Source organism: Trachypithecus francoisi, unplaced genomic scaffold, assembly GCF_009764315.1.
Source record: "Trachypithecus francoisi isolate TF-2019V2 unplaced genomic scaffold, Tfra_2.0 Lachesis_group6, whole genome shotgun sequence".
NCBI lineage: Eukaryota > Metazoa > Chordata > Mammalia > Primates > Cercopithecidae > Trachypithecus > Trachypithecus francoisi.
In genome coordinates, this window is record NW_022681471.1 from 125,770,982 (window position 1) to 125,798,347 (window position 27,366).

At 47.8% G+C, this 27,366-nt stretch overlaps 1 protein-coding gene across 1 annotated transcript in view; it reads right to left on the reverse strand.

Moving 5' to 3' along the window:
* Positions 1-21,118, reverse strand: part of SHROOM2 (shroom family member 2) — a 162,657-nt gene extending 141,539 nt beyond the window's left edge. Inside the window, 1 exon segment of the mRNA XM_033201592.1 lies at positions 20,793-21,118. Coding sequence (XP_033057483.1) covers positions 20,793-20,957 — 165 coding nt within the window. The 5' untranslated portion in view covers positions 20,958-21,118.
* Between the last annotated feature and the right edge of the window lie 6,248 nt (positions 21,119-27,366).

Here is a 27,366-nt window from a genome sequence, read left to right on the forward strand (position 1 = left end):
GACCAGTTCTCCCTGCGGTGCCAGGCCTGGGCTTGTCCAGGCTAACAGCTCGGGGCTGCATGTACTCAGGTATGCCTGGCACCCAGGACGGTCACGAGTCAGGCTCTCTTCCTCTTTTCCTGCTGAACCACGCCCCTCTCTGACCTCCCCATGACATTGAACCTTAAAAAGAGACTTCAGAAGAGTCAAGTTAGCAGCAGGAGCCTGGCAGCCCAGAGGGGGTGGGAAAGGACACTCAGAAGGGCTGCTCTCAGAGGGGGTCACAGAAGGGCTCCCTTTAGACAGTGAGAAACGCCTTTTCACAGAAGAGCATCACCTTGCTACAAGCAATGTAGAAGACAGGAAAGAAAGGCAAATTGCTTTCATCTCAGGAGTCTAATTTCTCTGCTTTACTTTTTTGTTGGGGCACGGACAGTTTTTTACAGTCTAGACCAGCAGGCAGCATGCAGTCCTGAACTCGGGTTTTATTTCCATGGCACAGCACATGCTATGTGACACACCTGTTGCTACGAGGCCTCTGGAAGCCTGATTTTGTGATGTCTTTACAATACGCCAAGGTCTAGATCCTTAGAAACACCTGAGGCCTGTTCCTGTCTCCCAGGGCTGCCGGCCTCCCGACAGGTCCCCTTAGCCCAGGCTCACGGAAACAGCCCCCTGTGCAACCTGCTTGGTCCTAGAGACACTGACATGTGCCCCCAAACTCGCACGCCTGAAGCAAAGCAGCAGAATGACCCCAGCTCTGATACCAGGCTTGATGCTTGAATGCAGGAAGGATGAGCGCCCTTTCACAGGCTGGCTTTCCTGCACCTACCAAACATCTACTGAGTGTCTGTTATGTGCTAGGCATGGTGACGGGGCTGGCTGTGACCCTGCTCGGGGATCATCCAGGCTCAGACATACTCGAGGCAGGGACCTTCATGAGGCTCCTGAATCCAGACAGAATGCGTGGGAACCCAGTCCCTTCACTTGCCAGCTGTGACCCAGGGCCCCACAGGCCTTCCCTAGACCCCATCTCCATAAAAAAGGATTAAAGTTGGGCCCGGCGTGGTGGCTCACGCCTGTAATCCCAGCACTTTGGGAGGCCAATACAGGAGGATGCCTTGCGCCCAGGAGTTGGAGAATAGCCTGGCTAACATGGTGAAAGCCTCTCTACTAAAAATACAAAAATTAGTCAGGTGTGGTGGTGCAGGCTTGTAATCCCAGCTACTCGGGAGGCTGAGGCAGGAGAATGGCGTGAACCTGGGAGGCGGAGCTTGCAGTGAGCAGAGATTGAGCCACTGTACTCTAGCCTGGGCAACAGAGTGAGACTGTCTCAAAAAAAAAAACAAAAAACAAAAAGGATTAAAGTTGTATGTGATGACTGTGCTGGCATAAGGATGACTACATTAATGTGATATGCCAAATTAAAGTTATATACTTCATCTACAGCATTAATGTATTTCAATTAATCTATTTAACTTGATGTTATATATTCGATTATTTTATATAAATTAATATTATACAGTAAATAAATATTGAAATAATTTATCTCTAAACATTTTGGGGGACCTAAAAGTTCATTTTCTTCTGAAAACTAGAACACATTCATGGGCCCCAGCAATGTGCCTGCAGTGCGAGTGAAGAGACTGGCCCTGCCATAACCACGGGCAGGTTTCTCAACCTCTCTAAGCCTAACGCTCCTCACTAACTGTCTAGTTCAAGATGCTGTAACAAAACACCACAGACTGGGAGGCTCATAAACAGCAGAAATGTACTGTTCATAGCTCTAGAGGCTGGGTGTCCAAGGTCAAGGCATGGCAGATTCAGTGTCTGCCGTGGACCCACTTCCTGGTTTGCAGGAGGCGCCTTCGCACTATGTCCTCACAGGACAGAAGGGACGAGGAACTACCTGGGTCTCTTTCATAAGGGCACGGATCCTATTCCTAATGACCTCCCAAAAGACCCCACCTCTTTTTTTTTTTTTTTTTTTTTTTGAGACACAGTCTCACTCTGTCACCCAGGCTAGAGTGCAATGGCACGATCTCAGCTCACTGCAATCTCCGCCTCCCAGGTTCAGGGATTCTCCTGCCTCAGCCTCCCAAGCAGCTGGGATTACAGGTGCCTGCCACCAGCCCGGCTAATTTTTGAATCTTTAGTAGAGACAGGGTTTCACCATGTTGGCCAGGCTGGTCTCAAACTCCTGACCTCAAGTGATCTGCCCACCTCAGCCCCACAAAGTGCTGGGATTACAGGCGTGAGCCACCACACCCGGTCCCCACCTCCTAATACCATCACCTTGTGGGTTTTCAACATCGGAATTTTGGGGGGACAGAAACATTCAGATCATAGCACCAATACCAACTGTATAAACCTACTCCGCAGAACCACTGTGAAGTTCACATAAAGTTGAACAGTGCCTGGAGCACGGTGGAGATTTGGCAGATGCTACTTGGATTCCTTTATTTTTTTATTTTTTATATTTTGAACTCCTGACCTCAAATAATCCACCCACCTCAGCCTCCCAAAGTGCTGGGATTACAGGCATGAGCCACTGTGCCTGGCCGCTATGTGGATTCTGACTGCACCACTCCGATGCGACGTGACTTGATGATACGGGATAACAGCAGTTCCCAGAGCCCAGGAAGTCACAGCATAATGCACAGCTGCTGGCATACAGTAGGTGCTCTACAGAGCCCAGGAGTCATTCCTACAATGTTCCACCCTCCAGGGCTCCAGATTGGACAGTGCTGGTGAGGGTAAACTAAAAGGAAACCCTGGTTCCTCCCAATTTTCAGAGGTCTGGGGACAGCCACCCAGGGAAGAAGGTCAGTGTGCAGGAGATAGCTGCACCTACCAGCTCACCACAGCCAGTCTCAGGATGCCTCTCCTCAGACCTTCTGAAGCAGAGACTCTTCCTTGCAGTGCGTGGGACGGCACGTTTGCAGAGGGCCACAAACGACAAAGTGGTAAGGCCCCACTGATCTCAGGTCTGCAGGCTTCCTACTAGGCTGTTTCAGGCCATGGTTTTCTTGGTTGCAAACAATGGAAATGAATTCCTATATGTAAGTGAAAGGGTGATTTACTAAGGTGCTACCAGGAACATAAGGATTGTTGGAAGTCTTAGGTAAAGGGTCAGAAATGAGCCAGAGACACGGAGCCTGGGGAGGCTGGTCTTGCAGACCGTTGCATCCAAGCTGTTTTCTCTGGGCCCCAGCCCATCACCCACAGCAGGCCACAGAGCTGACTGCACCCAGCCCTTGCCCCGCTCGAGACTCAGAGTCCTGGGAAGGAGTGTTAAGTGACACACCACCTCCTGCTGGACCATAAGCACATGCTCCTTCAGCCTCCACCTCCCCAAAGACCTCGTCCACTGGGGAGTTGTCAAAGGAAGACGGGGAGCTAACAGAAAGAGACATCAGATACCACAGAATTGAACGTGCCATTCTCCCAACCCGGGCACAATCTAGTTAATTCAGTGGGCCTTCTTCAACCCACCCAGCCCATCTTCCCAAGGCCAGACACCATGGGTGACCATAGGTTAGGACCGTTAAAATGTCTGTGGATGTTTAAATGGCTAGATTTGTTACTGAGATTGGTTGGCGGTTCTTATATCCACCACACGCACATAAAACAACACTGTCGAGAACCCGTGCTGTCCAAACAGCGCTGGCAGATTCTCACCGGCACTGCTTTTCCCTTGTATGCCCATGGAGTATACTGCATGCATAGGAGAAAAGCCTAAAATCCGGACTTCTGTGTCCGGAGGTGGTCTGTGAAGGCGGCCCTCCTAAGAGTTGGCTGTGTGCAATGGAACAACTGATGGCTATGCTCATTTTGTAAAAACAGGCCAAGCTCATCAGTACCTCATCAAAACACCTTCCCAGGAAGGCAGGAGAGGCTCCTGAATCTGGTAGGGGCGGCAGTCAGTTCTGCTTTCTTCCTGATGGAAGGCACGGAGCACCGTCGGGTGGGAAAAGCACCGGGCACCCTTCTCTGGAGTCCTGGGGGCAAGCACCAAAGAGACAGCATGGAGGCCTGCCTCTCCAACCAGCCTCTGGCACCTGAGCCAGTCCCATCCCCACGGAACCAAGGGTTACCGCAAAGCAAGGCTGCTGTGTGCATTTCTGTTTTAGAAAAAAAAATCTAAAACTTTTGAGCCTATACATTTTTAAAAATTATCTTTAAGAAATCTTTGTATGGCTCATGTGGCTTACACAGTAAGATAGGCTTAAGTGTCTGGTTTAGCAAGGAGGTAAAAGGGAGAAAGAGCTGGGATGCTACCGGGGTGGTGGCTCCCAACTGTAATCCCAGCACTTTGGGAGGCTGATGCAGGAGGACCACTTGAGCCCAGGAGTTCAAGACCATATCCTGGGCAACATAGTAAGACCCCATCTCTACAAAAAAAAAAAAAAAAAAAAAAAAAACACACTAAAAAAAACCAAGCCAGGAGTTGAGGTGGTGTGTGCCTGTGGTTCCAGCTACTCAGGGGTTGAGGCGGGAGGATTACTTGAGCCCAGGAGGTCAAGGCTGCAGGGAACTGTGATCACGCCACTGCACTCCAGCCTGGGTGACACAGCAAGATGCTGTCTCATAAAAAAAGAAAAAGAAGGGGCCTATCATGGGGAGGGGGAGTAGGGAGGGATTGCATTGGGGAGTTATACATGATATAAATGATGAATTGATGATTGCTGACGAGTTGATGGGTGCAGCACACCAACATGGTATAAGTATACATATGTAACAAACCTGCACGTTATGCACATGTACCCTAGAACTTAAAGTATAATAAAAAAGAAAACAAAAAAGAAAAAAAAAAAAGAAAAAGAAAAAGAAATCTGCAGCTGTGATGTCACCCAGATGGAGACTTCAGATCCTGACTCCATGTACAACCTGCATGACCCAGGCAGATCACTCTCACCCAAGTTACCTGTCTTAGATGGTCCTCATAAAAGGAAGGGGACAAAGGACCTAACGGTGCTCAGAACAGTGTAACAATGTGCAGTCATTCATCCCATCTCAAGGCTACGTGTAAGCTGTGTTTAAAGGACTTTAATATTTAGGACCTATTACATGCCAGGCAATATGCCTGTGATACCAGCAATGAAACAGAGCCAGTCCCACTGTCAGGGATCTCCCAGGTCAAGTAGGCTTAAGGATGCTGCAAAACCAATGATTATAGAGGGCCACCGAGGGCATTCCACATGACTGGGGACAGAGAGGTTAGGGCCACTTTGCCTGGGTGATGTAATCTGAGCAAAGCCCTCCACAAAACTGTGAATGTCTCAGAAACTCTGCAAGGCCTCAATAACAGAGGATGCTGGGAGACCAGCAAATCATTCTCTAAAGCAGCACTCAGCAAACTTATCACGTTGTTAAAACATGGGTTCTGATTCAGCAGGTATGGGGCAGGGTCTGAGAGTCTGCGGTTCTAACAAGCTCCCAGGTGATGCGGATGTGCTAACCTAAAACCACACTGCCTAACAAGAGTCTGAAGCAAGCTGGGCATGGTGAGGCACGACTGTAGTGCCAGCCACATCAGGAGGCTGAGGTGGGAAGATCACTTGAGCCAGTAGCTCAAGTCCAGCCTGGGCAACATAGTTTAACACCCCATCTCTCTTTAAAAAAAAAAAAAGGCTAAAGCAGAGCTGTCCAACAGAAATAAGAGCACCACACATCTACCTTCAAATTGGTTAGGAGCCACATTTCAAAGAGTAAAAAGGCACATGTCAAATAATTTTATTTTTATTTTTAATTTTTATTTTTTATTTTTTTTGAGACGGAGTCTCGCTCTGTCACCCAGGCTGGAGTGCAGTGGCACAATCACAGCTCACCACAGCCTCAACCTCCTGGGCTCAGGTGATCCTCCCACCTCAGCCTCTCAAGCAGCTTGGACTACAGGTGCCAGTCACCACGCCTGGCTAATTCTTTGTATTTTTTTGTAGAGACAGGGTTTCACCATGTTGCCCAGCCTGGTCTCGAATTCCTGGGCTCAAGCGATCAGCCCACCTTGGCCTCCCAAAGTGCTAGGATTACACGCACGAGCCACCGTGCCTGGCCAGGTTAATTTTAATAATATATTTTAGTTACTTGACCCAATGTAGTCAAAACATTATAACTCCAACATAATAAAGAAATTATTAAAATATTTTACATCTTTTGTGTTTCAGACTAAGTCTAAAATCCAGTGTATATTTTAATTTACGGTATATCTCAATTTGAACCAGCTACATTTCAACTGTTCAACAGTCACATATGACAAGTGGCCACCATATTATACAATGCAGGACTGGAGGATCAAGGTGGGTACAGCAGAAGACAAGGCTAGGGAAAAGGAAGATGCAAAGCATGTAGAACTTTTCATACTAAGCTAAAGTGTTGGGTATGGTTTAGCCGTGTCCCCACCCAAATCTCGTCTTCAATTATAGCTCCCATAATTCCCATATGTTATGTGAGGGACCTGGTGGGAGATAACTGAATCATGGGGCAGTTTCCCCCATACTGTTCTCATGGTAGTGAGTAAGTCTCACAAGATCTGATGGTTTTATAAGTTTTCCTTTTCACATGGCTCTCATTCTCTCTTGCCTGCCTCCATGTAAGACATCCTTCTGCTCTTCCTTGTTCTACTGCCATGATTGTGAGGCCTCCCCAGCCACGTGGAACTGAGTCCATTAAACCTCTTTCCTTTATAAATTACCCAGTCTGGGTACGTCTGGCAGCGTGAGAACAGACTAATACAGTGTTACACGAAGAGTTACCGGCAAATGAGGGTGGAAAATAGGAGATAAAACAGAAAAGCCTTCTAAGATGGGAGGATTGTTTGAAGCCAGAGTTCAAGACCAGCCTGAGCAACACAGTGAGACTCTGTATCTACAAAAAATAAAAATAATTAGCTGAGCATGGTATCGCATGCCTGTAGTCCCAGCTATTTGGGAGGCTGATGAGGCAGGGGTTGGGGGTAGAATCATTTGAGCTCAGGAGCTTGAGGTTACAGTGATTTATCATTACACCACTGCATACCACCCACTACAGTGGGTGACAGAGATGAGAACCCCATCTCTATAAAATAAAAATAAAGTGGCCAGGCGCAGTGGCTCACGCCTGTAATCTCAGCACTTTGGGAGGCTGAGGTGGGTGGATCACTTGAGGTCTGGAGTTCAAGACCAGCCTGGCCAGCATGGTGAAACTCACCTCTACTAAAAATACAAAAATTGCCAGGTGTGGTGGTGGCAGGCGCCTATAATCCCAGCTATTTGGGAGGCTGAGGCAAGAGAATCACTTGAACCCGGGAAGCAGAGGTTGCGGTGAGCCAAGATCACACCACTGCACTCCAGCCTGGGTGACAGAGCATGACTCCATCTCAAAAAAATAATAATAATAATACATAAACTAAATAAGCCTTCTATACCTAGCTAAGGTGGCCCATGAGGAATTACTGAGGCTTTTCCAGCAAGAGCATGAGAAGTAGACCACTGTTTCGGCACACCCACTACTGGAGGTCTCAAGAGTCTGCCATGTGAAGAGGTGAGCAGCAGTATGCAAGTTACAGACTCCTGTGATTGCCTGGGCAGTCACTGGAGCAAACCACTGGAGGCAGTGACGCTGGGCATGAGAAGAAAGCAACACACACCCCATATTTAGGCTCCAAAGGATTGGTGATCAATTGGCTGTGGGAGGTTAAGGGGAGGAAGGCATCAGGGATGACTTCTAGATTTGGGGATAAACTGATGATCAAGATTAGAAATCCAGAATCAGAGAAGGTAAAGGAAGATGAATGATTCCCATTTGGATCGTGCTGAGTTTAAAGGGCCTCAGCAACACACAGGGCCATTTCAGAGTTCAGACGAAAAGTTGATTTGGTAAAACGGTCATTGAAAATGAAAAAAAAAGAAGTTGAGGTGCACATACGATATGAGCATTGTCTATAGGCACGTGATTTAAAGGAGCACGAGACCACCTAGATGAGAGAGAGAGGACAGATAAAAGGACCTTCAAGAAATCTAACCTTCTAGTAGATGGCAAAGGAAAAGAACCAGTGGAAGCCACTGTAAAAACAGAAAGAAGGGGAAATAGTTTTCATATGAATTGAATACTTTTTCAGCGAAGCAATTACAACATGGGTAATTTAAAAATTAAAAATTAAACTCTCAGGCCAGGCATTGTGGCTTACACCTGTAATCCCAGCACTTTGGGAGGCTGAGGCAGGCAGATCACCTGAGGTTAGGAGTTCGAGACCAGCCTGGCCAACATGGCGAAACCCCATCTCCACTAAAAATATAAAAATTAGCCGGGCGCGGTGGCACACCTGTAATCCCAGCTACTAAGGAGGTTAAGACATGAAAATTGCTTGAAGCCAGGAGGCAAAGGTTGCAGTGAGCCAAGATCATGCCACAGCACTCCAGCCTGAGCAACAGAGCCAGACTCCATCTCAAAAACAAAAAAGAATTAAACTCTCCATAAAAGCAAAGCAAGTTCCTGCCTCAGGGTACAAGGAGGTGCAAACTCAGGAACCAGCCGAGAATGTGAACTTTACCTTTGTGTTGAGATTTCACAACCATGCATAGTGGTACAAGTTTTAATTACTTGTCCCCAAAACACCAGCCACTAAAAATGAGGGGGGGGAGTGGAAATGGCTCCGTCCCAAACCCTAATGGCATCAGCGTGTAAATCAACACAAAATAAATATGATTGAAGCAGCAGCAGGCCTATCTTTTCAAGTCCAGATGTTTTCTTTCCAAACTTTAATTCAAGATTCAAGGCATCTAAACATAATGAAAATGTTAAGAAAAGCTGCATATACAAAAAAGCACATAGTTGTCTGAAAGACTGACATTTGACCAATATAAAGTACACTCCATTTTCCAGAATTAGGGTTTTTAAAAATATGCCTGCCTAGAAAAAGCTAAATTATAAAACTCAAATATTCCACAACAAAACATACCATTTCTTAAAACGTCAAGTGGCATACACAAAATTAAACTTCCTTTCATCTGATTCCAAAGATTGTTGATAATGTAATTCTTAGGGTTTTCAAGCAATTAAAAATTAGATCTATGAGGTTCAAAGCAAAGAATTCCATAGAGACAGGGGAAAATCAATACAGCTGTACTTTCAGAAATAAGATTATTACATGTTTTGGGCTATGGATCAATCTTTTCCTTTGTTTTCCATTTTTTCATTTTAATTATGCAACAAGAAAAAAAGACACTACACAAAGCATTATATAATTAGCAGAGATAAATATCACCATGTTTACAAATTGCAAACAGATGCACAATTAACAACAATAGACATGGAATTTCGTCAGCTTCAGAATCTGCAAGCCATAGGTAAAGAATCTCTTTTACCTCTTTTGCAAGTCCAGGGAGGGCTTTCAGCTGGACTTAGGTCCCTGCTCTCCCTACCACCTTCCTCCACAGGCTGTCCTAACTCCTCTTTGTAGGCGGCCAGTACCTGAACAGACAAGGTCTTTCCTCAGCATTCCCACTCCACCAGCTCCACCTTCCTCCCGAAGCCAGTTTTACTTGGCTTTCATCTGGCTTTCAACTTTCTCTCTCCTCTCTTTGCTGGTCTAATTCATGTGTCTGGGTGCTATTACCAGGGGGAAAAAAGTCTGCCATACAAGACTATAATTAATTAATCTGATGAAGGCAGTTCTGTTAATGATGACAATGTGTAGCCCTCCGGAGCAACATTTGCATTTTAACCAAGGCAGTTAAAGAAAGGACACTGCCCCCAGGAGGAAGGTCCGATCCCTGAAATCATCCCAACAGCAGCTGGCACCCACCCCACCCCCTGTGCCTCCAGTCAGCCCTACGTAGGACTAATTCTAGACTGGGCATTCTCCCAACCTCCTGCCCTAATTGCTCCAGGGCTCCCAGGAAATCATCCCCGGGGAGGAGAAGCAAGAGCAAGACTGTGGGGACAGGGTGGGGGGGGGGGAGGGCCGGGAGGGGCGGTATTAAATTAACAGCTGAGAGAAAGGGCTAAGGTGGAAAGAAGCCAATGGGTGTGGAGGTCTCATTTATATAATACGTGTGCAGGGAATAGGCTTCATGCTAATTGGACACCCACAGTGATGCTTTCCTCACTCCTTCCAGCATGGGTGTAAAAGAAGCACTGTACATTCTGCCTCTTAAAGCTGGGTATATTTGCTAGAGGGAAAACTTCTGATTTCTCCCAGCATTTCATTTGTGAGAATAGTCTGTTACAGCAAATAATCAAAAAAACATATAATGAATGGCCCAAACACAGCAGAGGCTTATTTCTTGCTCATGTAATGGTACTGGCTTGGATGGTGACCATAGCATGGGCAGCCACCTCTGCAGTCATTCAGGGACCCAAGCTGATGAACTCTGCCCTGTGGCCATCTTCACTCCAGGCAGCCAGAAGGGAAAAAGTAAAATGGCAGGCATGGCCACAGCTGCACTCCCCAGGGTAGAAGTGTCATGGGGCCACAGCTAACTGCAAAGGAGGCTGGGAAATGTGGCCCAACAGTGTGAGAGAGGAGGGGACAACAAGGACTTGGCAGGCAGCATTTCTGCCACACTTGCGGGTCCCACTCTAAACCTTAACAGATTTTCTACTCCAAAGATTGAAAGAGTGAAGAAATAGAGTCTTGTCACAGGGATACTGAATCTTCATCTTTCCCACTATTTCCACTTCCCACAACTACTCTTTAAAAACCCTACTCTGGCCCAGGAACAGTGGCTCACATCAGTAATCTCAACACTTTGGGTCGCTATGGTGGGTAGATCACTTGAGCTCAGGAGTTCGAGACCACCCTGGGCAATATGGCGAAACCCTATCTCTAGAGAAAATACTAAAAATTAGCCAGGTGTGACGGCATGTGCCTGTAGTCCTAACTACCTGGGGGCTGAGGTGGGAAGACCGCTTGAGCCCAGGTGGCTGAGGTTGCAGTGAACCGTGATCACACCACCGCACTCCAGCCTGAATAACAGAATGAGACCCCATATCAAAACAAGCAAACAAACAAACAAACAAAAACCCTACTCTGAATACTACATTGATCTGAAAGAGCTACTCCATTTATTAAAGTTATAAAAATAAGAAACACTATTATTCTAGAAAAAACAATTTTTGGTAGACGAGAGGAAAGAATCACTTCTGGTGGACTACAAATAACATAGGAAATGTACCGATGCTGGGCATTAGATGTATCTCTATTTTATTTTTTATTTTTTATTTATTTTTTGTTTTTGAGACAGAGTCTCACTCGTCACCCAGGCTGGAGTGCAGTGGCATGATCTTGGCTCACTGCACCCTCAACCTCCTGGGCTCAAAGTGATCCTCCCACATCAGCCTCCCAAGTAGCTGGGACTGCAGGTACATACAAACTTGCCTGGCTAATTTTTGTATTTGTTATAGAGATGGGGGTCTCATTTTGTTGCCCATGCTTGTTTTGACTTCCTGGGCTTAAGCAATCCTCCACCTCGGCCTCCCAAAGTTCCAGATTCTCAATGAATCAGGATTGAGTAGGGAAAGTAAGGAGGAGAGTGAGGAGGAAATTTAAATTTACTAGAGATAGCTTTATGTGTTGCCTCATATAATCCCCATGATACCACAATAAAGTAGGGATGATTCTAGTTGGACAGACAAAGGATTACCAATTAGAAACGGTTAGGAACTAGAGCAAGTTCCAGCTCCGATGCAAGCAAGCAAGCACTGCCTCCTCTGACTAGTGGTGACCTTCCCTCCAAACTGGAACCACTACAGCCAGAGTTGGGGGCAGAGACGACCACCCTCGCCCAGCTGAGCAAAGCACAGATCCCCTCAACTGGCAGACTTCCCATTACTTTTCAACCTGCACTACACCAGAAGTTTATTAAGTTCGAAAAAAAATGTCTGACAAAACATGGCTGCCCCCCTGCTCCTCCAAAAAAAAAAAAAAAACAATAGAAAGATACAGCCTTGGAGGAATACCCAGGGAAACAGCTTCACCTGATCACTCACGCCCACGTACAGAGCATCCAGACAGCATTTTGGGGAACTCAACCTTCAATACCAGCAGATGGCCAAGGAGCATTAGACACTTGAAGACAACCTCTAACAGGTAAGAAAGCAGCCAAAACAAACAACAAAAGCAGAGCTCAGAAACAATCTATGCAAAAAGAGGACATTTTTAGAGACCAGCTTAATACTGTCACAGATATGTAAGAATCATGAAACAAGATCAGTATGGTATGAAAAGGGAACACTTGAGAAACAAATTTTAAAAGTTTAGAATCTGGGGAAAAAATGAGGACATACATTTAAAACTTAATGGAAAGATTGGAAGATGATGTTGAACAAAATCTTCAAGGAAGAACAAAAATACAAAGAAATGCAAAATAAGAGAGCTGGGCATAGTGGTACACACCTGTAAACCCAACTACTTGGGAGGCTGAGGTAGGAGGATCAGTTAAGCACAGGAGTTCAAGGCTGCAGTGTGGCTATAATCGTGCCTGTGAATAGCCACTGCACTCCAGCCAGAGCAACACAGCAAGACCCTGTCTTTTAAAAAAAAAGAAAAAGAAAAAGAAAAAAAAAAAGAGAGAGAAAAAGAAAATGAGAGGGAAAAAGTAGACCTAGTACAAAACATCCAGAAACAAAAACGTCTGATCTCCCTCCAGCAATACTGCACACCAGCAGAGTGGACACCACCTTCAGAGTGCTGTGGGAGAACTGTCTCCATTCAGCACTGCACCCAAACAATTTACTGTCAACATAAAAATCATGCTGTTTTCAGACAGAGAAGATCTCAAAAGATGACCCCCGGTGTGCCTGAATATATTAAGAGGTAGTTCATCACTGGGGAGGATTTGAGGGATGAATCAAGGATAAGTACACTGAAAATTAAGCATAGAAAACTATCCTGAACCCTAGTGACTGCAGAAACTAGTGTCATGGGTACACTGGCCGGGGCCAGAGTCACAGGCAGTAAAATAATTTACCAAGACAGTTGTGAGTTAAAGAAAACTAGTGTATGGCCGGGCTTGGTGGCTCATGCCTGTAATCCCCAGCACTTTGGGAGGCCAAGGCGGGCGGATCACCCAAGGTCGGGAGTTCGAGACCAGCCTGACCAACATGGAGAAACCCCATCTCTACTAAAAATACAAAATTAGCCAGGCATGGTGGTGGGCACCTGTAATCCCAGCTACTCAGGAGGCTGAGGCAGGAGAATCACTTGAACCCGGGAGGCAGAGGTTGCAGTGAGCCGAGATCACGCCGTTGCACTCCAGCCTGGGCAACAAGAGCGAAACTCCATCTCAGAAAAAAAGAAAAGAAAAGAAGAGAAGAAAAGAGAAGAGAAGACTAGTCTATTAGAGAAAAAGTACGTTGCAAGGGAGCAACGGGCAACACAGCAGAGAAGGGGTTGTCTGCAAAGAGGCAGGGGCTGGAGGGAAGTTGTATAGGGTCATGCTGGAGAAGCTCCACGCAAATAGAGTTGTTTGTGATTAGCAGTTTCTCAGAACAATTGTTCTCCCCCACCCTGGGATCCCTTCTTCATTGATGCTAACTTATCAGGACTCCACAGTATGTACCCCCAGACTCAGCAGTGATAGCAATAGCAACCAAAATAAACACTGAATATTGTTAACCCCGTGCTCCTCAGAGTAGGGAAGAGTGTGACCGGCATCAAGAGGGGGAAGAGGCCAGCCTTAGTCGCTCACGCCTGTAATTTCAACATTTTGGGAGGCCAAGGTGGGAGGATCACTTGAGGCCACGAGTTCAGGATCAACCCAAGCAATACGGTGAAACCCCATGTCTACAAAAAATACAAAAATTAGCTGGACATAGTGGCATGCACCGGTAGTCACAGCTACTCAGGAGGCTGAGGTGGGAGGATCACTTGAGCCCAGAAGGTGGAGGCTGCAGTGAGCTGTGATCATGACACTGCACTCCAGCTTGAGCAAGAGAGCAAGACCCTGTCTCAAAAAAAAAAAGGAAGAGACTAGGTATGCTGCTCAACATTCTATAATTCACAGGATGGTCCCACAACAAAAAATTATGACGTAATTACATTAGGGGTATGAGGGGCCAAGAATTATGCCTGAGTAGTTGGAGGAGGGTAGGTTAGCATTGGAAAAGTCTGGAAATAAGGGCCAGGCACAGTGGCTCATGCCTGTAATCTCGGCACTTTGGGAGGCTGAGGCGGACAGATCACTTGAGGCCAAGAGTTTGAGAGCAGCCTGGCCATCATGGTGAAACCCTATCTCTACTAAAAATGTAAAAATTAGCTGGGCATGGTGGCTTGAGCCTGTGATCCCAGCTACTCGGGAGGCTGAGGTGGGGGGATCACTTGAACCCCAGAGGTGGAGGTTGCAGTGAGCCAAGATCATGCCATTACACTCTGGCCTGAATGGCAGGACGAGACTTTCAAAAAAAAAAAAAAAGAGTGGAAAAAAGGCTACCTCCTAATATCCTACATTGGGAAGAACAAGCTAATAAACACAAGTTGCAGCAATATACAGTATAAGCCATCATTTAGGGATATGGATGGAAATACCAAAAGAAATCAGCTAAGACGTTTCGATAGTTGTCTCTAGGGAGGAGGAAATGATCAGTAGTCAGGCCAAATGACCAGTAGCATATAAGCACCCTTGAAGAACTACTTGATAATTTATACTGTGCAAGAGCCACTTTGATAAAATAAAACCTCATAAAAGATACACTAACATTCTTGGCCAGGCGCGGTGGCTTATGCCTGTAATCCCAGCACTTTGGGAGGCCAAGGCGGGTGGTTCACTTGAGGTCAGGAGTTACAGACCAGCCTGGCCACCATGGTAAAACCCCGTCTCTACTAAAAATACAAAAATTAGCCGGGCGTGGTGGTGCGTGCCTGTAACCCCAGGCTGAGGTGGGAGGATTGCTTGAACCCCAGAGGCGGACGTTGCAGTGAGCCAAGATCATGCCACTGTACTCCAGTGTGGGAGACAGAACAAGACTCTGTCTCAAAAAAATAAAATAAAATAAAAAATACACTATCACGCTTGCCCCCTCCCTTCTATGAGTAAGTGTTACCTTTCAAGGACACAGAGTCTACCCTGCCTGGTTCTTGTTGACCTTGACAATTTGCCTTTGATCTAAAAGTCACCTTTTGCCAAAAGAAAGATAATCCCAGACCTTCCTATCCAAGCCAAAATGCTGTTTTTCCTGCCTTTCCATCCAAGAGAAGCAGCCCTCATTGCCTGCAACTTAATATGCTGGGGATTTGGGGAAAAAAAAAAAAAAAAAAAAAAAAAAAAAACCCAGCCCAGGGGCTCCTTATCTGGGAAAAAAAGTTACCTTTGCTTTGCAATTCAAAACATCCTAGTTCTGAGGTCAACCAAATGAGATTTGTCCAATTTTTTTCTTTTTAATGATATAGTATTATCCTTCTAAGGCATGTTCCCCCAAAGAGAAGCTGGAACAGGCTGGCTCTACTATAGGACAGCCCAATACTGCATCACACAAGGTAAAGGACAACAGTTCCTCAGAATACACCCTCCCTGTATCAGATACTGGTGATTTCTATTCTATTCTATTCTATTCTATTCTATTCTATTCTATTCTATTTGAGATGGAGTTTCGCTCCTTTTGCCCAGGCTGGAGTGCAATGGCACGATCTCGGCTCACCACAACCTTCGCCTCCCGGGTTCAAGTGATTATCCTGCCTCAGCTTCCCGACTAGCTGGAATTACAGGCATGCACCACCACACCCGGCTAATTTTTTGTATTTTTAGTAGAGACAGGGTTTCTCCATGTTGGTCAGGCTGATCTCGAACTCTCGACCTCAGGTGATTCGCCCACCTTGGCCTCCCAAAGTGCTGGGATTATAGTCATGAGCCACCATGCCCGGCACTGGTGATATTTTTTAAAAGGCCTAAAAGAGCAACAGGCAACGCAGAACTCTTTCAAAATCCTTCTTGTGGGTTGAAGTTTTCAGCTTGCATGTGTAGGAAGACGGCTTGCAGAAACCTGCAGAATTTATCCTTCAAGAATTACCCCACTCCTGACTACAGTGCTTGAAAGTAAAAGACCTGAATACAAAGTCCCTTCAGCCTTCATACTCTAACACTAGCGTGTAGAATGTTCCCGCTGCAGCCGGTGTGCAAGAAGAAAAGTTCCACAGAGTCCCAGCTTTCCTCCGCTGCCCCTAAGAACTTGGCCACAAATCCAGGTTTATTTGCATGCTGATACAAAACAACTCTGGCAAGGGGACAGACAACTCCAAAATGCTTTCCAAAGAGAAAAAACCAGCCCTTCCCAAGTGGCAAGCCAGCTTCTTTGACCATGAATTACAAAGGTAGATTAAGAAACCCAGCTCATTAAGACAAGGTGAAAACTGCTATTTGTTCTGAGCCTTTCATATCATACTATTCTACCTTTAGCTCTTGGGCAAACTAGTGTTCTTTTCTTTCTTTTTTTTTTTCCAAAAGATAAATGTTAGGACATGTTAAGAAATACTCATAACTGAGCCATGAAGACCGAACGCATCCTGGTACAGAAGTGAGATGCACAGCTTATGTTTATAGCTTCTCATAATCGCAGAAGGCTCTGGATTCATAGGTGTGAGTCAAGCTGAGTTAATGTCTAAGAGAGGAAGAATCCTCCCAGAGCCGACCCTCAAAGCCTCCAGCTCCCACACCCTGGAATAGGACTTGAGGCCCACTGCCTGACTCCATACTCTCGCCCAAAACGTCGCTGGAGAACAAGGATGAGAATTCAGCAGGGTCACATTAATTCACAGTCTGGGAAAAGGTAATAAAGATAGATTTGAAAGCCAGTTGGCAAGGCAGGCCTACCAACTGAAAGGGTCTTTCAGCACAGGAAAGAAAGCTCACCTCTTGGTTTTAACCTTACTATTAATTCTTAAATACAAATGGATCTTTATAATGACACTCATCCTACCTGAAGAAAACATGGTAACTGGCATCAAAAAGTGGGTGAGACTTTACAACTTGGACATCACCCAGAGATGGCAGAGGCAGGGGAGATCCAAGCCCTCACCACTGGTTCTCAGACAGCCGGAGAAGCAGCAGCACTCCCTTGTACAGATGTTGATCGCACACTGCGTCTGGGCACAGAAATCCACCAGCAGCCACAAAGTTGAGAGCCACCAGCTCCTGACCCACTGCTGAATTCAGCAGATTCCTCTTTTTCAAAACCTTTACTGATATTTCACAAGAGCTTGGCTGGCTCGTGGGAGCCAATATAAAGGCATACAAGACAAGAACTGATGCCAACCAGGGTGGTCACTCTGATCTCCCCAGTCCTCGGTCATGAAGTGACTTGGCATGGCCCATGAAGTGGAGCCCCCTTTTCAAACAATAAGGAAGGTACATCAGAGGCACGGGGCCTCCACTCCTGCCATCGCCAGCCACCAGTCTCAGCCCTGTGCCCTCTGCAATCAAGGACTCGGCTAACACTTTACACAAGACACTTGCCACCTGGGTGCACAGCCCCCAAAATATGCCATGATTCAGTCTTTGGCATTCACACTGGAAAGGACATTTCAAAGCTCTGTCTCCTATCCAGAGAAATGTTCTCCGAGTCTGAAGCCCTGGGATGGGTGAGTCAGGTGGGGGGACCTCCAAGCATCCCAGACCATAGCAGTCTTGTCGCACACAACAGCTCTGGTCCCCAATGGCAACCCGAAAATCAATGGGTTCCCAAAGGAGCTGCCCTTGGGGCTAGGCCAGGCCCAAGTTACTGTCTTCTTTGTAGCTTCGGCTAAGGCTTCTGGCATTCTTTTGGGGGGAGGGAGCGGACTCTAAGAAATAGTGAACAGGAGAGGCTGGGGCTTCATTCTTTCCCTCTCTTAACAAACATTCCTGAGGCCACAGGGGGTTGCTGACACCCAGCTGGTGTATTTACGCTTCCTAATGAGTCCCCCAAACAGCTTTGTGGAATTCAAGCCACTCTAGTGACATTTAGACATCAGTCCCTCCCCTCCCCCACTGAAGACTTCCACTGGTTGAATGGATGGGAAGAGAAACATGCAAAAAATCCGCCAGGATCACATATATCCACCATCTCTACTTCCATTATGTAGATTCCTACAGCATGGACGTTATTCCTGTCCCCTCTCTAACAACCGCATGGAAAAATGGGTTTGAGTGCATTTTTTTCACCAACTGTAGCAAAATTTCAAGGCAGAAATCAGCAGAAACATACTGAGGAGTGATGAATCCTGTCGCCATCTGTCAGCGGAGGTTCTGCTGGGCTTCATGCATGCACCCCAAATTCAAGAATGCTACTCCTCGGAAGTTAGTGTCCCTTTAGCTTCAAACTAGACCCAGAGAATAGTCAGTCCTGATCCTGAACAGCCACTGTGGATGCCCACAAAACACAGCACTTGGGAGTTCCTGCTTCAATTTCCTTTCTCCAGCTACAAAAATGCAGATGAAGCAAGTATTTGTTTGAGTTTGACTATGTAAATAAAGCCTATTCTCAGGGCCAACGCGTGGGAGGAAAACAGCCCTCCATGCAAACACTGGCAATGCCAGGGGCCTCTAAACACACCACCCTAAAGGCCAGTGTCTTCAAAAAGAAACAAGTTTAAAGGCAAAAATCCTTTAAGAGCAAAGGTGATATATGGTTAATCTGACAAAAGTGATTCAAAACCAGGCTAATTTTGCCCCCAGAGGACATTTGGCAATGTCTGGAGACGTTTTTGTTGTTACACCTGGAGAGAGGTGACAGTGGCATCAAGCAGGTAGAGGCCGGGGACGCTGCTGAGCATCCTCCAAAACACAGGGCAGCCCCACAGCACAGCAAACACAGATTCAGCTCACAAAGTCCACAATGCCAAGGCTGGCAAACCCTCACCTAACCGATGTGATGAAGGTATTCAATATGGTATTGCAGGAGATCCCAGACCCAAGCACATGGCACTGACTGGAGGGGAGCAGCAGGCATGAACACTGGGGCCAGAGTCTGATTCTTAGGACTCTTCCCAGAACTCAACAGTTTGTGACCTCAGGATACACCATTTGCCCTGCCTGGGCCACAGCTGTTTCATTCTATAAAATGGGCTGATAAAATTCCATATGAAGACCAGGACCAAACCAGCCTTGTTCTTGACACCCCTCCCAATTCTACTACACGCACTCCCATGAGGCTCTCAAATGATACCCTCATTATCATAAAGAGAAGGTGTCCTCTTACTTTAACGCAAGCTATCCCCAAATCAGAGTCTGCTAAATAGCAAGTGAGTCGCACAATATTCCAGGTCTCTAATATGTAACTATTTAATTACAAGGTTTTTTAAGTGAAAAAAAAAAACTATTAGAAGATCTATTTTTTTAATGAGCCCCAGTGACTTTTCAGTAGCTTTCGGGAAAGGAAGATTCAAAGCTTGGATTAATCCATATTCTGAGCCAGGCGCGGTGGCTCACGCCTGTAATGCCAGGACTTTGGGAGGCAGGAGTTTGAGACCAGCCTGGGCAAAACAGTGAAACCCCCCCGTTTCCACAAAAAATTAAAAATTAAAATTAACCAGGCATGGTGGCGCACATCTGTGGTCCCAGCTATTCAGGAGGCTGACAGAACAAGACCCTGTCTCAAAACAAAGAAAAGAAAAAAGAAAAAGAAAAAAGAAAAAGAGTGTTCTGGCTGGGCAGAGTGTACACACTATGACTGTCCACCATGTTTCCAAAGAAGCCAATGTGATAAAAGATTACACACTGGTCCAATTTTAAACAATGGCAACCTCTTTCCTGAGTTCAACAAAAATTTAGTGCAAAGCTAAACAACGCTTCCCCAAATCCCTCCACAAAGTTCTGTAATCATAAAAGCGACAGAAAATATAGAATGGAAGACGTTGGTGTCTCATTTGCTATTTGAACAACAAAGCCATCCCACTTCCCAAACTGATTACCAGTGGGGCGGGTTAGGAATCACTTAATTTCTTCCTGCTGTGGAGAGGCAGGAAAGCCGAGAAAACCAGTAAATCATCTTCAAATGCTTCTAGTCGCCAAGAATCTTTACATTTGAAAAGGAACTTCGTCCATACGAAAGGTCCGACTCAACCCTTCCCAGAGAAACTGACCACTACACACTTTTACCCAGAACACAGGGTGACTAGACTGTTGTTTATGTGTTTGCTTTTACAAGTTCATACAGGTTCAACTGGTAAGTTTCCAGATGGATTTTGTTTTGAGACAAGAAAATTCAATGTTCTAAAGCAAACCGCACACACACAACATTCCTGATGAGATACAGCTGGAATTTCTTTCTTATTATTAGAACTAGGGTCCCGCTCTTAAGAAGCAGGCTTTCAGGTTTCTCTAAGTTTGCGCAGGTATCCAGTGCGCAGGGGATCTGGGACTGGAAGCCGAAAGTCAGTAAACACTGATGGGCTGAAGGGAATAGAAAAGTTGCGCTGGCGACAGCTGCTACTCTGGGTTTCGTAGTGATCACAGGCACGGGTCCAAGGCGTGCCGAACCAGGGACCCCAGAGAGGCAAACACAGGTGGGGACGGCTAGGGGACACGTTCCTCCCCTGGCCTCCGGGCAGGCCCGCAGGTGCAGGCCGCCGCTGGCGGGCCCGGGAGTGCCAGAGGACCCTGCTAGGCCCCTGCCCGGAGGAGGGAGGGGGAGGGGAAGAGGACTCGGAACAGGAGCCATTTAAACCCTGCGAGGCGCGGGGAACCGCCAGGACTACACGCCTACGCTGGTCCCGGCGCCCAGTCTCCGCAGGTGACCCCAGCAGACGCGCGCGCCAGAGCCGGGGGCGCGAGCCTACCGCCCCTCCCGCGCCCCTACCCTGACGCGCCCCGCAGCACGGCCAGCTCCGGGCTGTCACCGCCCGCGCCCGGCGGCCGCCTTACCTTGGTGATGACCAGCGGCTCGCCGTGCTCGCGCCCGCCCTTCAGGGTGAAGCCCCACGGGGCGCCGCCGCTCAGCTGCACCTCCACCAGGCGCCCGCCGTCGGCCGCCCGCGTCTCGGCCTCGGCCAGGCGCTCGGGCCGCGCGCGGGGCTCGGCGCCCTCCATGGCGCGGCCGCTCAGCGTCCCTGGCCCGCGCCCATGCACTCCGGGCAGTCCCGGCCGTGAGATCGTGAGGGAGGCTCCGGGCACAGCAGAACTTGCGCCGTAACTTGGAAAGAAAGTGCCGGCCCGGCAGCTGAAGGAGCCTGGAGGGCTAGCGGAGCGGGGGCGGGGCCGGGGCCCCGGCTGGGGCCAGGGCCGGCGGGGAGGGGGCGGAGAGGGGCGGGGAGGGGGCGGGGAGGGGGCGGGCCCGACGGGGGCGGGGCAGGCGCGCTCGGGAGCTCGCGCCGCGGGGCCGGGCACGGGGAGCGCGTCAAGGGGTCCAGCCGGGGCCCGCAGGGTGAGGGGCGGGGTTCAGGTGCGCGCTCGGGAGTCTCACGCGGCCGCTCGTACCGGGGAGGGTTGGGGAGGGGCGCGCCCCAGTTCTCTCGTCCGGAGGAGGGGAGCGGGCCGGGAGGGGCGCTCAGGCGCGCGCGCCGTGCGGCGGGGTCGTGGTCGAGGAGCGCGCGCCCCGGGGCTGGCGGAGCCCGCGCGGGCGGGGACGGGGGCGGAGGCCCGGGCGCCAGGTTGGGCCCTACCTCCCGCGCCAGAGCTGGGCAGTGCTTCGAGGCTCTGGGCGCCCCCGTCCGCTGGCTGGAGGCAGGTGAGGCGGCAGGTGAGGCGGCGGGCGCAGTGTGGCGTGTCCGGAGCCCCGGCCTCCTCCGTCTCGGGGCGCGCGGCCCGCCGACGCCCCCACTTTGTTATCGCGCACCGCGGGATGCGGGTTGCCGCGCAGGTGAGAGCGGAAGTGCCGCTGGAGGCCCCGGTGCCCGCGGTGTGCCCGCTGCCCCGGGGCAGAGAGACCGCTCGTCCCGCGCGGCCCTGAGCGCACTCACACTCCGGACTTGGAGAGCCGGGAAGGGCGCCCCCCAGCAGCCTGGGCCGAGAGACTCGGAAGGCGGGCGCAGCAGGACCGTGCCCCGTTTCAGCGAGGGCCTTCCCACCTTCCCGCAGAAGCCTCCCGCAGCGCCAGCCCAGGGCTCCTCCCACAGCCACCGCGCAGAAAGCCTTTCTGTGTAGACGCTGGCCCCACTTGCCTAGGATTGGGCCACAAGGTCTTCAAGTCTCCCACGTTTACATCCCCGAAAAGGGGAGGTGGTGGTCTGGGATTGGTGAAAGTTGAGGACAAAACACGTATGCCACCTCTTCCTGCTCGGTTTCAGTTTCCATGAAACTCTGGTCTAAAATACCTGCATGGATAGGTATTTACATGCTTTGCAAAAAAGCTCTTTTCCTTGCCGTTTGTATACGTAGCTGAACGCTGGTGAACACCTCTTTCCTTTCCTCTAAGCAGCTCCATCCAAGCCCTTTCCGGAGGTGACGATTCTGGAGTACCCATCCAGGACAGGCTCGGAGAGCACTGGACAGAGAATCGGGGGTCCCCGGGTCTGGGTTCTGCCAGTGTCAAACTGGGACAAGAAATCTCAGCTCTGGTCTGTTTCTTCAGAGGTCAAGTGAGAGGGGTGCATTCTGTGGGGGTGTCTCATGCAGCCAATTGAATTCGGAGTCCCAGCTCCACTGGGCACCTGTCATGGCACTGGGCACGTGGACTGCTCCATAATTAACTTCCAACTACAGTCTCTGAATGCCTTGAGTTAGAAGAATGAGGCGATTTTTTCTTTTTCAAAGATTAAACGAAGGCTTAAGGAATGTGCCTCTCAGAATCCAGTTGAGTGTATCTTGACTGTGGTGATGGTCACAGGAGTCTGCCAAATTAATTTGCACAGAACTGAATTGCACAGAACTAAATGCACGTGAAATGGGAAATCTGAAAAGGCTTGGTGGATTGTATCAATGTCCATATCCAGGTTGTGACATTGTGCTGTAGTTTTGTAACGTGTTGCCATTGGAACAGGCAGGTGAAGAGTGAAGGGTGCACAGGACTTCCCTGTATTATTCCTTACTGAGAGGTGACGCCAACTGGAATTCTGTGTTGGGTGGGGACTCAGAGAACTTTTCTGTCTTACAAGAGGATTGTAAAATGCACCAATCAGCACTCTGGTTAGCTAGAGGTTTGTAAAATGCACCAATCAGCACTCTGTGGTTAGCTAGAGGTTTGTAAAATGGACCAATCAGCAGGATGTGGGTGGGGACAAGTAAGGGAATAAAGGCTGGCCACCCCAGCCAGCAGTGGCAGCCCACTCCAGCCCCCCTCCATGCTGTAGAAGCTTTGTTCTTTCACTCTTCACAATAAATCTTGCTGCTGCTCACTCTTGGAGTCTGTGCCACCTTTAAGAGCTGTAACACTCACAGCAAAGGTCTGCAGCTTCATTCTTGAAGTAAGAGAGACCAAGAACCCACCAGAAGGAACCAAATCTGGACACATTACAACTACATGTAAATCCAGTTATCTCACAAAGTTTCAGAAATGGATAGATATGATAAATCAAAAGATAAAGAGCCATCTAAATATACCCAGTGTGCTTATTAAAGTTTTCGGACATGTCCTTCTCCCAAAATAGCCCACTCCCTACCTCCCCACCCCAAGCTGGTATAGACTTCAGTCTAAGCTCTTTATTCGGACTAAAATTTGGACCACTAGACTCACTATAAAGCAGAGACAGTGATTTCATTGTCTGCATATATCCAGCATTATTCTATACAGCCCCAAAGTCATCTTTAACATTTTATGTTCACCGTATATAATCATTGTCAGATTACCCATCTGCCACTTGAAAGGTTTATACTTTTTGTTTAAAAGGACTCCCTTGTTCTTAAACTTAGCTGGAAATTTACATCCATCCTTACTAAACTGTGTTTAGCTGAGGTTTTTTGGTTTTTTAATCTTCACATTAAGCATCCATCTTAGGACGGTTGGAATATTTATGAGGCTGCTATCTATAATGATGTTATGCTGTAAGGGACTGAACCAAGACTTGTGTGGCCTGCTATGAGACAGGTACCTGCTCAGAGTCATAAATCCTTTTATGATATTCTTGGGGTTGCTATGGTCTAGGTCCGATGACAGCACTTCTATACTGTGTTTGTTTTGTCAAGACACTGACAATCATCTTGTGAAAATATATCTCGTGGCTGAAAGACATCACCCCAGTTGATCAGCGTTGCACCCTCATTGGGAGAGTTTAGTATGACATTGAACCGGCGTGTGGACCCCTAGTAGATGGCTCTCTTTTCTGAGAACTCACAACTCTGGTGGAATTTTCAGAGGCAGAATCCATTTGTCCACGTTAGTCTTTCGTCCTTTTGGAAAGCTGAGGGGCATGTTTGTTCTGTGTAATTTCTCACTGTGGTTGTTCATTGCTCAGAGAATAGGGTGAGCATATACTCTCTTCTGGACCTGCAAGGGGTACGACCCTATGAGCGCCTACTCTGAGGATTCAGTAGCCTTAGGTGTTTGTTTCGCTTTTTCTTTTTCTTTTCTTTCTTTCCTTTTTTTTGAGGCAGAGTCTCACTGTGTCACCCAGGCTGGAGTGCAGTGGCACAATCATGGCTCACTGAAGCTTGATAGCCCCAGGCTCAGGTGATCCTCCCACCTCAGCCTCCTAAGTAGCTGGGACTACAGGCATATGCCACCACCACGCCTGGCTAATTTTTATTTTTTGTAGAAATGGGATCTCACTGTGTTGTCCAGGCTGGTATCAAATTCCTGGGCTCAAGTGATCCACCCACCTCAGCCACCCAAAGTGCTGGGATTACAGGCATGAGCCACTGCACCTGGCCACTTTTTCTTTTTCTTTTCTTTTCTTTCTTTTTTTTTTTTTTTTGAGATGGAGTTTTGCTCTTGTCACCCAGGCTGAAGTGCAGTGGTGAGATCTTGGCTCAGTGCAATTTCTGCCTCCCAGGTTCAAGTGATTCTCCTGCCTCAGCCTCCCAAGTAGCTGGGATTACAGGCATGCGCCACCTTGTCTGGCTAATTTTTGTATTTTTAGTAGAGATGGGATTTTGCCATGTTGGTCAGGCTGGTCTCAAACTCTTGACTTCAGGTGATCCATCTGCCTCGGCCTCCCAAAGTGCTGGGATCAGGTGTGAGCCACCGCAGCCGGTCACCGGCCACTTTTTCTAATCTGAGGTTTATTTCCTATGAGAGAGAAGAGATAGATGAAACTGAGGCTAGTTCTGCTTTCACTTTGTCAACAGTGAATGAATTAATGAATGAAAGGCAAATTAACAAACTTTCAGCGACTTCACTAATAGCTAATCCTCTTTATGAAATAGAGCTCAAATTATTTTAGCTTTTTGTTCTAAAAAGAAGAGAGATTTATACTCATTATAAAATGTGGTAGAAGATGGAGTTCCAAAATTTTACTTTCACATTTCAAATAGTGGCTCCGTAGGGTCAAGCCTTCCAGAAAACCTTTTAACGTGGCCTTTTTTAAAAGGCAATATTAGCCATTTCCTACTAAACCCACTGTGTTTCTATTAATTCAGACTGGCGCAGGATCAATCAAGATCAGAGAACACAAGAGTGATGCAGTTGAAGGAAATCTATGGGCAGGTTACACTGACTCACACTGGTAACCCCAGCACTTTGGGAGGCCCAGATGGGAGGATCGCTTGAGCTCAGGAGTTCAAGACCAGCTTGGCAACATAAGGAGACCCCGTCTCTAAAGAAAAGTTTTTAAATTAGTCCGACATGGTAGTGTATGTCTGTAGTACCAGCTACTCGGGAGGCTGAGGTGGGAGGCTCGCTTGAGCCTGGGAGGCGGAGGCTGCAGTGAACCAGGATTATGCCACTGTACTTCATCCTGGGGACAGAGCAAAACCCTGTCACAAAGAAGCATAAAAAAATTGCTTTAGAAAGCCGTTGACTATGTTTTGCTTTGTTTTGTTTTGTATTTTGGAGATAGGGTCTCACTTTGTTGTCCAAGCTGGAGTGCAGTGGTGTAATCATGACTCACTGCAGCCTCAACTGCCTGGACTCAAGCGATTCCCCCACTTCAGCCTCTTGACTAGCTGAGACCACAGACCTGTACCACCACACTTAACTAATTTTTTTATTATTTGTAGAGATGAGGTCTTGCTATGTTACCCAGGCTGGTCTTGAACTCCTGGCCTCAAGTGATCCTCCTGCCTCGACCTCCCCAAGTGCTGGGATTCCAGGCATGAGCCATTGCACTCAGCCTGTTTTTTGTATTTTAATAAAATTGCCAGTAAGCATACATTTCTTGAGCACTTTTTACTTGCCCAATACTTGGGGCGGGGGCGGGGACGGGGTGGGGGAATGTAATGGTGCAGGAAATATGAAACATTAACTGTAGCAGTGAGGAAAAGGAAATGACATCTCATGAAAAATCAGTATAATTAAGTGCTAAACCACTTTTAACTACAAAAGTTTTAGCAGGAGAGAAATTAGAATGTTAAAAATGATAATAAAGCCATAAGGGCCGGGTGTGGTGGCCTGCATCTGTCATCTCAACACTTTGGGAGTCTAAAGTGGGAGGATCGCTGGAGACCCAGAGGTCAAGGCTGCAGTGAGTCAAGATTGCACCACTGCACTCCAGCCTGGGCCACAGAGGGAGACCCTCTCTGCAAAGTAAATAAATAAATAAAGCCATAAGTAAAATATTTTAGTTTTCATCTTTCATTGTGGAAATTTCAAATGGACACAAAAGTAGAGCTCTTGTTTCATCCTTCACCCACTCTATCCTGAAATATTTCAAAGCTCATCCAAGTCTTAAAGACAAAGCTGCATCCTGGCGGCTGAGAGGAAGTGGGGGTGAGGGTTCCTCTGGTGGCGCCTCCACCCCCCAACACAGGCTGCAGGCTGATAGGAAGCTCCTTCATGGAAAGTTGATCTGCTTAAAGACAGGAAGGCAGAAATATCTTAGTAAGTCCAGTTCTTACGCAACTTCTCAGGAGAATAAATGTCAAAATCAGTTTCAAAAAGGCTGTCTCGATGCACAAAGCGACCCTCCAATAGTGCCTTCTCTTGGTGACCACAGAGCTCATTCTTTCAACAAGTCTGCCATCACCCAGCACAACCCATTCCCACATGGAGCTGAGTGTCCTGGAGGGGGCCTGGAGAGGGTGGAGAGACTCAGCTATCACCAGTAGGTAACAAAGACCACGGTGTGACCTCAATGTGGTGGCTCTGTGCAAGGAGAACAAGATCTCCAGTGGAGGAGCCAAGAGGCCACAGAACTGTGAGACTCATCAACAAGAACATTGGAACCATCATGATTTATCACTGGAGAATGGTGGAAAAGGGTGACAGGCTAGGCGTGGTGGCTCATGCCTGTAATCCCAGCACTTTGGGAGGCTAAGGTAGGCGGATCACCTGAGGTCAGGAGTTCGAGACCAGCCTGGCCAACATGGTGAGACCCGTCTGTACTAAAAATACAAAAATTAGCTGGGTGTCATGGCGGGTGCCTGTAATCGCAGCTACTCTGGAGGCTGAGGCAGGAGAATTGCTGGA